Genomic DNA, 11,936 nt, shown 5'->3' on the forward strand with positions numbered 1-11,936 from the left:
TAGGCTAAGAGCAAATTAATAGGATCCGGCAGTTATCTCTGGATAGAATGAGAGGGGTGATGTATTACTCTTCTCTGTATTGTATTGTTTCTTTTAAATCGCTCATTTATAATTGGTTTACCCTGGTATTGCCTTGAGAGAAAACAGAGAATCTTAAAATAGTGAAGTATGAATTGTATTACCTTTTTCATTTATTGCTTTATCTGTATACAATTACAAATATTTGTTGTAATGACTTTTGAAAATGCAGAAATTAAAAAAATAAATAAATGACTTTTCCTGCAAGGAATTTGCATGTTTCTAGGCAATAGGGAAAATGGAAGCAGCTTACTCATTTGTACCTTTGTACTGTCATAGGGTTCCGTTGTGCCCGATGGCGTGCCCATCAGGGTTATGACATCACAGTCAATTGTTTTATCTGGTGAAGGGGCAAATGTGTCCGAGATGACGCCCAGAAAATCAGACAGCCCTTTCTTCACCTTTTCGGTTGTGCCAGCTGTGCCTTCTGTCTTTTCAGACAAGAATTACAAAAACAAAACACACTAAAATTAATACAGAGTGTCCCTTTCAGTGATAATTCGATAGCGGGAAGAGGAAAACAAACATCCAGGACAAAACCAGTCAAAAAGGCAAGACGAAACTGCCTTCTGAGAATGGCTGAATGGGCCCAAGAGGTGACAGATGTTACTGTGGCCCCAAAACGAAGGCTGGGGGAGGGATAAGGAAAGGAAAGGTTGGAGGCAGCAGTGACCCCCACCACCTCATAGGTTCATACTCACTGCCAGTTTCTCCTTGACCACACTTGCTGTAGCAGCAATGGTGCTCGCTGTATCATGTTGAACTACTTGTGAAAATTCTGTAAGATCTCGTTTTATAAACTCCAAGGCTTCTACAGACTATAAAAGAACATCAATAGGTCAGGGTGAAACCCAGGTCAGCATACAAAGGCAAACTTAAATCACCTATCAACTAATCCCATGAGCCTGAACTGATATGGGGAGGGGACACAGAATGCACAAACACCAAGCCTGTCAGAAGAAATTCATATTTAGAACTAGGACGTTATCAAATGAGGTTCCAAGGGAGTGGACTCAGCGTGACATCAGAACATATTTCTTCACAGAAGGCTGATGGCTGCATGAAATGGCTTCTACAGGAAGCAGTGGCATAAAACAGATAGGCACAAATGATCCCTAATTGTGAAGTAGTAAAGGGAAAGCCAGAAATCAACTGAGATCTATGAAATTGAACTAGGAATTAAATCTGGCAGACAAATGGGCCTTACGTCTCTGCCAACTTGTTTTTAGGCTTCTGTCCTGCCATTATAGCAAAACAGGCAGTTGAAACTATAATTATGATCTGTCTGGGTCCTTATACAGGACTGAGACATCAACCAAAACAAAATTTAGGAATCAGATTGAAGCTGAAGTGATCCTGTGTGGATGAACAATGATCTATGAACCAAAACTGTCATTGTTGCTATACTGTGATAGGAATGCTCTAAAATGTAAGAATCTTTTCAGGGTTTACAACCTGGAAAGAGACTTCTAACTTTAAAGTAATAGACAGTACCAAAAAACATGTACCAACATGACCAAAAATATACAGACTAGGACAGACGATGGATCCTGCCAGTTCTACCTTCTCTCGGACGTTCTGGTAGCTTTGCTGCAGCCAGCTCCTCCACCAGCCCCCGTCTTCACTGGAACAAGAGACCAAAAATGAATTACAGATGGGAAAAACTACAGGGACTCAGTCTGACACACTCTACAGACCAGCCCAAAAGGGTGAACCACTGAAGAGAGGACACATGCAGTCCTTGTTGCATCAATCCCTCCTATATGCCAAAAGTCTTAAACCAAGTCAGCTGGGAGTGTGCAGAACACTTTTTGCCACTTACAGAAATACCAAGGACATATTCCATCTAGGCTTCCCAGATGTGATCATCTATTTTAGAATCTCATGTTCCAGAGTTTTAAAAGTGTAGTTTGTTTTTTTTTTTTAATACCATTCATCCAGCATAAGCAACTATTTCTCTGAGAAGAGTTTGTTTTCCAGGTATATAGACAAACAAAAAGTCTTTTTTATTCAACAGAAAGTTTTGATTCTTTTTGCATATACAATGAAATCTGGACAGTAATCCCCCATACTGAAATGTTTCAAAAACCACCAAGATTGCTGGAGCTCGCACATAAACTCTTGAACATCTGTGTAAGAGTTATAAGCTCTAAGAGAAAGGACCATACTTCTATGTGTAACTGGTACAGTGCTGTGTACACCCACCACCTAAGATGCTTTGTTTTCTTTCCCCCTACCTGCCCCTTCCAATTGTACCCCAATTACTGTAGCTATAATTTAAACTATTTTTAGATATATATGTAAATTATCCTGGTCCAAAAAATAGTATCTGCTCTCTCTCGCTATATATACCCATACACAGCCACAAACATTGCACATCATATAAAAGCACAAGTTTAATGTGGCACAAGTCTAATAGTGCTAGAGAAGTGATAAGTAATAATAAGAGCATAGAAAGAAATCTGCTCTTTGGGATTTGCCAAATACTTGTACGGTTGTAAGGCTTGGTCTTTGCTTTGGGATCCTGCCAGCTACATGTAACCTGGATGGCCACCGTCAGAGACAAGATGCTGAGCTTGATGAAAGTTAGGTCTACCCAGGAGGGCATTTCTGATGTTTCATTGGGAAAGTAAGGAAAGTGGTTCCGAGCTTCCTTTCCATGGCACAGAGAATCCAGGCTGGAGAAGCGAGGTGGTACGGTAGTACCTGAATGCAAGGAGCGGAATATAAACCAAATAAACACAGGCGCTGCTCATTTACAGGCCGAGGCCCCCGTGCTTCTCCAGCCTGCTCTGGGACTCTCTGGCGCCTTCCTGTTCCAGGCCTGCGTGCGCAGTGCGGACCCTGCCCCACTATCAGCGGAGACTCCGTGATCTGGGGCAGGGCGAGCCAGGCCCGGGCTTCTCATGCTGCATGCTGGGACTCGTAGTCCCAATTTCTCTTTTAAATAACGCAGGAACCACAAGTCCCTGCATGCAGCGGGGCAAAAACCAGGCCTGGCTGAGTCCGTGCCTGAAGGCTGGGAGCCGGCCGCAGCCCTCCCAAGGTGTCCGGGCCACCTGCCCCGTGCAGGGCTGAGCCGGGAGCGATCACCACCCTGCCTCGCTCCCGCTCTGCCTCGCTTCAAGCTCTCACACGCACAAACTGCTTTTCTCACCCTTCCGCCATCTTGCCCGCGTGACATCATCAATATTTACTGACCTATAACCTCGCGCTGGGCGGGATTTATCGCTAGATGCATCCGGTTCCGGCTGTGACGTCACCGCGAGGCGGCTGGTGACGATTTGAAAATAAACACCCAACAAAGGATCCGTGACGTCACACTATGACAGATTTAAGGACGTGCAAGGGGCGGAGCAGCGCTGTGCGCTTCCTGCCTGCAGTGTAACCTAACTCCAGTGCTGAGCACCCTGCCCGCAGTGTAACCTAACTCCAGTGCTGAGCTTCCTCCTAGCAGTGACACCCTTTAACCCCAGCGCTGTGAGCTTCCTGCCCGCAGTGTAACCTAACTCCAGTGCTGTGAGCTTCCTCCTAGCAGTGTCACCCTTTAACCCCAGCGCTGTGAGCTTCCTGCCCGCAGTGTAACCTAACTCCAGTGCTGAGCTTCCTCCTAGCAGTGTCACCCCTTAACCCCGGCGTTGTGCGCTTTCTGGCCGCAGTGTAACCTAACTCCAGTGCTGAGCTTCCTCCTAGCAGTGTCACCCCTTAACCCCGGCGTTGTGCGCTTTCTGGCCGCAGTGTAACCTAACTCCAGTGCTGAGCACCCTGCCCGCAGTGTAACCTAACCCCAGTGCTGAGCTTCCTCCTAGCAGTGACACCCTTTAACCCCAGCGCTGTGAGCTTCCTGCCCGCAGTGTAACCTAACTCCAGTGCTGTGAGCTTCCTCCTAGCGGTGTCACCCTTTAACCCCAGCGCTGTGAGCTTCCTGCCCGCAGTGTAACCTAACTCCAGTGCTGAGCTTCCTCCTAGCAGTGTCACCCCTTAACCCCGGCGTTGTGCGCTTTCTGGCCGCAGTGTAACCTAACTCCAGTGCTGAGCTTCCTCCTAGCAGTGTCACCCCTTAACCCCGGCGTTGTGCGCTTTCTGGCCGCAGTGTAACCTAACTCCAGTGCTGAGCTTCCTCCTAGCAGTGTCACCCTTTAACCCCAGCACTGTGAGCTTCCTGCCCGCAGTGTAACCTAACTCCAGTGCTGTGAGCTTCCTCCTAGCAGTGTCACCCTTTAACCCCAGCGCTGTGAACTTCCTGCCCGCAGTGTAACCTAACTCCAGTGCTGTGCGCTTCCTGCCCGCAGTGTAACCTAACTCCAGTGCTGAGCTTCCTCCTAGCAGTGTCACCCTTTAACCCCAGCGCTGTGAGCTTCCTGCCCGCAGTGTAACCTAACTCCAGTGCTGTGTGCGTCCTGCCTGCAATGTAACCTAACTCCGGTGCTGAGCTTCCTGCCCGCAGTGCAACCTAACTCCAGTGCTGAGCTTCCTCCTAGCAGTGTCACCCTTTAACCCCGGCGCTATACACTTCCTGCCCGCAGTGTACCCTAACTCCAGTGCTGTGAGCTTCCAGCAGTGTCACCCTTTAACCCCGGCGTTGTGAGCTTCCTGCCCGCAGTGTAACCTAACTCCAGTGCTGTGAGCTACCTCCTAGCAGTGTCACCCTTTAACCCCGGCGTTGTGAGCTTCCTGCCCGCAGTGTAACCTAACTCCAGTGCTGTGAGCTTCCAGCAGTGCCACCCTTTAACCCCGGTGCTGTGCGCTTCCTGCCCGCAGTGTAACCTAACTCCAGTGCTGTGAGCTTCCTCCTAGCAGTGTCCCCCTTTAACCCCGGCGCTATACGCTTCCTGCCCGCAGTGTAACATAACTACAGTGCTGAGCTTCCTACCCGCAGTGTAACCTAACTCCAGTGCTGTGAGCTTCCTGCCCGCAGTGCAACCTAACTCCAGTGCTGAGCTTCCTGCCTGCAGTGTAACCTAACTCCAGGGCTGTGAGCTTCCTCCTAGCAGTGTCACTCTTTAACCCCAGCGCTATGCGCTTCCTGCCCGCAGTGTAACCTAACTCCAGTGCTGTGAGCTTCCAGCAGTGTTACCTTTTAACCCCGGCGCTATACGCTTCCTGCCCGCAGTGTAACCTAAATTCAGTGTTGTGAGCTTCCTCCTAACAGTGTCACCCTTTAACCTTGGCACTGTGAGGTTCTCCCTAATAGTGTCAGACTTTAACCCCGGCGCTATGCGCTTCCTACCCGCAGTGTAACCTAACTCCAGCGCTGTGAGCTTCCAGCAGTGTCACCCTTTAATCTCAGTTCTGTGAGCCCCCTGCCTGCAGTGTAACCTACCTCCAGTGCTGTGAGCTTCCTCCTAGCAGTGTCACCCTTTAACCCCAACGCTGTGAGGTTCCTCCTAACAGTGTCAGCCTTTAACCCCAGCACTCTGCACTTCCAGCCTGCAGTGTAACCTAACCAGTGTTGTGAGCTTCCTCCTAACAGTGTCACCCTTTAATCCTGGTGCTATGTGCTTCCTGCCCGCAGTGTAACCTAACTCCAGTGTTGTGAGTTTCCTCCTGACAGTGTCACCCTTTAACCCCAGCGCTATGCACTTCCTCCCTTCTGTATAACCTCTCCGGTGCTGTGAGTTTCCTCCTGACAGTGTCATCCTTTAACCCCAGCGCTATGCACTTCCTCCCTTCTGTATAACCTCTCCGGTGCTGTGAGTTTCCTCCTGACAGTGTCATCCTTTAACCCCAGCGCTATGCACTTCCTCCCTTCTGTATAACCTCGCCAGTGCTGTGAGTTTCCTCTTAGCAATGTCGCCCTTTAACCCCAGCACTGTGTGCTTCCTGCCCATGGTGTAACCTAACTTCAGTGCTGTGAGCTTCCAGCAGTGTCAGCCTTTAACCAACTGCTGTGAGCTTCCTCCTAGCAGTGTACTCTAACTCCAGTGCTGTTAGCTTCCTCGCAGCAGGGTCAGCCTTTAATCAAGTACTGTGCATTTCCTCCCAGCAGTGTCACCCTTTAATCCCAGTGCTGTGAGCTTCTTCCTAGCAGTCTCATCTAACTAGTGCTGTGAGCTTCCTCCCAGCAATGTCACGCTTTAACTCTGTGCTGTGAGCTTCCTCCCAGCTTTTATACGGGTTGCAAGCCACCTTGAGATGGGAGGGAAGCATGGGACTATATGTTTTTCACATCTTTAGATTTGCTTTTGTTTGTTTGGGGTTTTTTTTTTAAGAATCAGACATTTTTTTACAGTGCTTTATAAGAACAATATAATCCTTACTTAGAAATATTCTTACTAACATAATTCATTTCAATCAGTTATAAATGTTGTCCTTATACTACTTTTCTTAAAGTCAGATTTGAATTATCCATGCAATAGCCCCTCTTGTCCTGAGGGTGCAGTCCGTGTTCCTGTGTGTGTCCTATCTCGCATAAGCACCACACAAGTAGATCTGAGCACATTTCAGATGAGAGGCGAACAAAATATCAAAGCTATCTGCAACAATTCACATTATTTTTATTTAGAAAAAGTAAAAAACACTTTAGCTGCTTTGAGAAAACACAAGATAAGTTAGATTAGAAAAAAATTAAAGTACAGTCTTTTCCTTGCAACACAAAGCAAAAATACATAAACTGATAAAAATGGGTTAGGATGAAAAATAATCCAATAATGCATGAACTTTTCTTTTACAAACCGGTTAATTCAAGAGTCAGAAGAGAAGCACCTTTCTCTCTTTCCTAGGAGTTGGTTTTAAGACATGATGAGAATAAACTATAAAGAATTGTAGACTTGCAACACCCTGATGGACACATGAAAAGACCTCGCAATACTTTGCTTTACTTTACTGAGGAAGACAGGTGGTCGTCTTTGATTGACACATGAAACACAGACACAGCATTCCGGAGGTGGGCCTGTAGGGGCAGCTCAAGGGCACCGCTGGATGCTGCTGTCCATCCAGACACGAGGATCTGAAACCCAGGTGTCCTTCTGCCATGGGCAGAGCTGAAGGGGTGCCCGTCGTAGAGGGCAAGGACTGAGATGTCCTGTGAACTGGAGCCAGGACCTGCCCACAGCTCAGACCTCCATAAACCTCACTCAGCAGTTTCTTCATCTCATCTAAGGAGCTGGACAGCATGAGGATGTAATTGCGGGCCAGCATTAAAGTGGCAATCTTTGAAAGCTTCCGAACAGATGGGCCTGGAGAATAGGGCATAACCTCCCGAAGCCCATCCATGGCTTGATTCAGATCGTGCATACGTTTACGTTCTCGGCTGTTCACTTTTAGCCTTAGTTCTTGCTGGTTCTCTGAACAGTCCTTCCTACCTCTCTGTGAACCCCCAGCTCTGCTGGATTGTGGGGAACTGCCACCCCGACATCCTCTTTTCTCTCTACCAAAGGCTTCAAACATTTGGTTGGTACCTCTTGCTTCTTCCAAGTATGGGGAAGAACCTCTGCTGGACATGGGTCCTACCTCTAAGTCCGTCCTCGGTGCTGGATCTCCAGTTCGGGCACCCCCAACAATCCCTGGGCTTGCTGTCTTTGGCAGGTTGGAGGAGGAGGTTAAATGTCTGGTATTCCTTAACTGTGGATTGAAATGCAAACCATCCTGGTGCTTCTGCTTTTTTTCCTCACGATTCTCTTTCTGGGTGGATGATTGTAATGAGGCCCCTGCAGGTCTATGGCTACTTATACACTTCTGGTTACAAAAGAAACAATACAGATATACAATGACCTGCTTCAAATGACACCTAATCACAGGGGCACTTTCACTGGCGCAGTTAATATTTACCCACATTCCTAGCATGTTCAGCTCTGTACCTTCACTACTGTATGCTTTGTACCACTGTTAATATGCAGATGGTTAATATGCTTACCATAAAGCAAACATCCAGCAACTGCAACTTTCTAATCTTGCCATAAATCCTGAGATGGGACATTTTCAACTCTTCCAGCCAGGGTTTGCAGTAGGAATGGAGGTTGGAGCAGAAGGGAGATGTGAAGACATTATGCCCAGGAAGCATTATTTCAAAGTAAAACAGTTTTACCTGCAAATTACCTACCGTGCATGCAGGTTACGTGACACGTGTTCGCCTACAACCTTCGGAATTTTACCTGCACTGTTTGCAGGTGTTCCTGTGGCTAGGATTAGTTCGGAGAAGGAACAAGGAGTATGTGTTTGCCTGGAAAGTGAACCTACAGAAAACCCAGGTACACGTCTCTGCAGGTACTTTTTCCCAGTGAAGAATCTGGGTGGGTTTGCTTTGATTACTGGTGCAAACTGTGAGGGCAAAAATTAACTGTGAAATTTGCAAAATATTATTAGCCGTCCTGTTAGGAGAAGCTTGTGGAAGTCACATGTCCCCTGGGCCCCTGTGGATATTTTTCCCACTTTGCTTTGTGGTATTCTGTTGTGTCTGTGGGCCTTACCACAAACTTTCCAGTTTGGCTCCCATATTACTTTAAAAAAAACAAAACATGGCTCTTTGAGAAAGCATCATCATCATCACTCTATTTCATGTTTGCAAATCATATGTTATTTCCCCTCCTCTATAATGAATTCTCCCACTACTATTGTATCCATTTACTCTCTACGCTTTATTACAATGTAACCTTTTCTTTTTTAATTTGTTATATATAAACCGATGTGATGACTTATGTTCAATGACGGTATATAAAAAACAAACAAATAAATTGGAAAACATATTTAGTGCCAGTATCTTCTTGAAAACTCGAATTCTTTTGAATGAATTGAAAACAAGGGACTAGAGGAACGCCTGTGGCGTAGTCCAGTTCTGCACCTCACCAGCCACTCTCTGCCTGCAATCCTGCACTGTTCTTATAAAGATTACTGCAATATTTGTTATATTCTGTAGGATAAACAGTTATAGTCACATTTCAAAATCAACACAGTCTACAGAACTAACTCTAATCTTTGTAACCAGATTTATTCCCAAATATATCTGCCTAGGCACTTCCCCATTCTCCTTGGTTCAGAGACCCTCATAAGCCTCAGCTGCCACAAAGAATACTTGGACATTCATCTCTGACTTACAGGTTTCCCTTCCCTCCTCTGTTTGCCAGAGGGTAGTAATGTGGCATCTGCTTTGATTAGGACCAGTTTTCTTCTTTGAGGCTTCATGGTGCGGTGTGAATCAATTTTCTATATAAGATCTTTACAAGAAAGTGAAATGACAGATTGTAACATAATAAACAGCAGAAAAAGAGCAAAATGGCCAAGCAGCAACCTGTTCACCATCGACAGATGCACACAAAAGTTCCCACTCTCTCATATCCTTCACCCGGACTCTCCAGTTGTACCAAAGCCACACGGTGCAGATCACCCCAGTGCTTGTTTTGCTTTTAGTACTTGTGAGCTCAAACTCTGCCAGACTGGCTCCTTCATCTGAATATTCTTATAAAACTTAGAAAAATATTTATTGCAACAGAAGCTAGTATCATCTTACAAAGTAACACAGTAATGACCACAGAAAAGGACCATATGGCCATCCAGTCTGCTCAGCAAGTTTCATATGGTAGTGACTGCTGCTCTGTGCGGGTTACCCCATTGTTTCTGTTAAGGGTAGCAACTGCCGCTCCGTGCAGGTTACCCCCATCTTTCTGTTAAGGGTAGCGACTGCCACTCCATGCAGGTTACTCCCATGTTTCTCTTAAGGGCAGTAACTGCCGCTCCGTGCAGGTTACCCCATGTTTCTGTTAAGGGCAGTAACTGCCGCTCCGTGCAGGTTACCCCCATGTTTCTGTTAAGGGCAGTAACTGCTGCTCCATGCAGGTTACCCCCATGTTTCTGTTAAGGGTAGCAACTGCTGCTCCATGCAGGTTACCCCCATGTTTCTCTTAAGGGCAGTAACTGCCGCTCCGTGCAGGTTACCCCCATGTTTCTGTTAAGGGCAGTAACTGCCGCTCCGTGCAGGTTACCCCCATGTTTCTCTTAAGGGCAAGTAACTGCCGGTCCGTGCAGGTTACCCCCATGTTTCTGTTAAGGGTAGTAACTGCCTCTCCGTGCAGGGTTATCCCCATGTTTCTCTTAAGGGCAGTAACTGCCGCTCCGTGCAGGTTACCCCCATGTTTCTGTTAAGGGCAGTAACTGCCGCTCTGTGCAGGTTACCCCCATGTTTCTGTTAAGGGCAGTAACTGCCGCTCCGTGCAGGTTACCCCCATGTTTCTCTTAAGGGCAGTAACTGCCGCTCCGTGCAGGTTACCCCCATGTTTCTGTTAAGCGCAGTAACTGCCGCTCCGTGCAGGTTACCCCCATGTTTCTCTTAAGGGCAGTAACTGCCGCTCCGTGCAGGTTACCCCCATGTTTCTGTTAAGGGCAGTAACTGCCGCTCCGTGCAGGTTACCCCCATGTTTCTGTTAAGGGTAGTAACTGCCTCTCCGTGCAGGTTACCCCCATGTTTCTCTTAAGGGCAGTAACTGCCGCTCCGTGCAGGTTACCCCCATGTTTCTGTTAAGGGTAGTAACTGCCTCTCCGTGCAGGTTACCCCCATGTTTCTCTTAAGGGCAGTAACTGCCGCTTCCGTGCAGGTTACCCCCCATGTTTCTGTTAAGGGTAGTAACTGCCGCTCCGTGCAGGTTACCCCCATGTTTCTGTTAAGGGTAGTAACTGCCTCTCCGTGCAGGTTACCCCCATGTTTCTCTTAAGGGCAGTAACTGCCGCTCCGTGCAGGTTACCCCCATGTTTCTCTTAAGGGCAGTAACTGCCTCTCCGTGCAGGTTACCCCCATGTTTCTCTTAAGGGCAGTAACTGCCGCTCCGTGCAGGTTACCCCCATGTTTCTGTTAAGGGAGTAACTGCCGCTGTACTTGAAGAGGAATCTGTTTCAAAGGGCTGCTGTTGTGGCACTTCAACCACCCTCCCTCTGACCCTGAATTTCCAGTCCTGCACATAGGCAACAACATCTTAAATCTAGCCCTGGATAGATGGGGCTGTGCCCAGTCTGATGACCAATAGAAGAAGGATCTTGTTGTTCACATGTCATTAGAGAAAAAATGCATCATGTTTTTACTTCTAATTTAAAAAAAACAAGACCCTTGTAGTTCAGTGAGTATTTATACATGCTAATTAGTGCAGAATATCTGCTCTGTACATTAGGAGCTGATCAAGGTATTGTCCTAGACATGAGGAAAAAATATAACTTTTAGAGTTACAATACATTTAGCTTTTTAATATTAAAAAGCAGGCTTGTAAAATCCATCTGTATCAATCTGGCCATAACCCCATTCCCTTCCCCAATAAACCCTTCTCTGAACTTTATTCACACCCATTGGAAAGAGGGTTTAATAATTAAAAGGGAGAGTGTGACTGCTGTAAGCAGCCATGAAATTCCCTGCTCCAGCAGGGCCAATAAACTCACTGTGGTGCACAGCTTGTCAAGAGCTTTCTTTTTAGAGCAGCAAAGGGAAGAGAAGGTGTTCAGAATGTTTCTATGGCAAAAAAGTGTTTCTTTATTTTATCATATTTGTTAATCAGCTAAACTGAATGGCTGCAGGTGATGTACAGAAAAAGTGCATAACATGTCCCAGTGGTGCATATCAACTATCACAAAATGAGAATTATCATAAAACTGTAACAATTAATAAAGTAATTCAAACTATATCAAATAAAACCATAAATATATAGTAAATGATACCCCCAAAGCTGAAAGGACACTCCTAGAGTTACAACCAAAGATCTGTAAGAGGAAGGCTTGGCTGAAACAATGAGAGCCTTTTCCAGGCTCCGGGCAGAGGGAGATAATAAGGGTACAAGTTTTAACCCATTGGTGGGAATCAGCCTCTGATCTAAGGGGAGAAGCTGGAACATATCGCCTTAGCTTAATGCTAGGTAATGAGGTCATTTACCATGTGACCTGCCACA

General features: G+C 46.6%; 2 protein-coding genes across 7 annotated transcripts in view; both read right to left on the bottom strand.

The window, feature by feature from the left end:
* Positions 1 to 3,290, bottom strand: part of LOC115073545 (BSD domain-containing protein 1-like) — a 40,290-nt gene extending 37,000 nt beyond the window's left edge. The window contains exons 1-4 of one of the 6 annotated variants that reach the window (XM_029572063.1): positions 3,236 to 3,290; positions 1,642 to 1,702; positions 780 to 896; positions 342 to 509 (exon numbers count right to left, since the gene is read on the bottom strand). In XM_029572063.1, the coding sequence (XP_029427923.1) occupies positions 342 to 509; positions 780 to 896; positions 1,642 to 1,702; positions 3,236 to 3,246 (357 nt within the window). In that variant the 5' untranslated portion in view covers positions 3,247 to 3,290. Of the gene's footprint in view, positions 1 to 341; positions 519 to 779; positions 897 to 1,641; positions 1,703 to 1,900; positions 1,933 to 2,784; positions 2,978 to 3,235 lie in introns of those variants that run through there. The other 5 variants (XM_029572062.1, XM_029572064.1, XM_029572058.1 and 2 more) reach the window with 5 other exon arrangements.
* A 3,319-nt stretch (positions 3,291 to 6,609) lies between these two features.
* LOC115073110 (oligodendrocyte transcription factor 3-like) lies at positions 6,610 to 8,592 on the bottom strand. Its single transcript, XM_029571281.1, has one exon. It carries the CDS (start codon positions 7,861 to 7,863, stop codon positions 6,901 to 6,903), a length of 963 nt encoding a protein of 320 aa, XP_029427141.1. The 5' UTR covers positions 7,864 to 8,592; the 3' UTR covers positions 6,610 to 6,900.
* Positions 8,593 to 11,936: the final 3,344 nt, after the last annotated feature.

This window comes from Rhinatrema bivittatum, chromosome 11 (genome assembly GCF_901001135.1).
Source record: "Rhinatrema bivittatum chromosome 11, aRhiBiv1.1, whole genome shotgun sequence".
Taxonomy (NCBI): Eukaryota; Metazoa; Chordata; class Amphibia; order Gymnophiona; family Rhinatrematidae; genus Rhinatrema; species Rhinatrema bivittatum.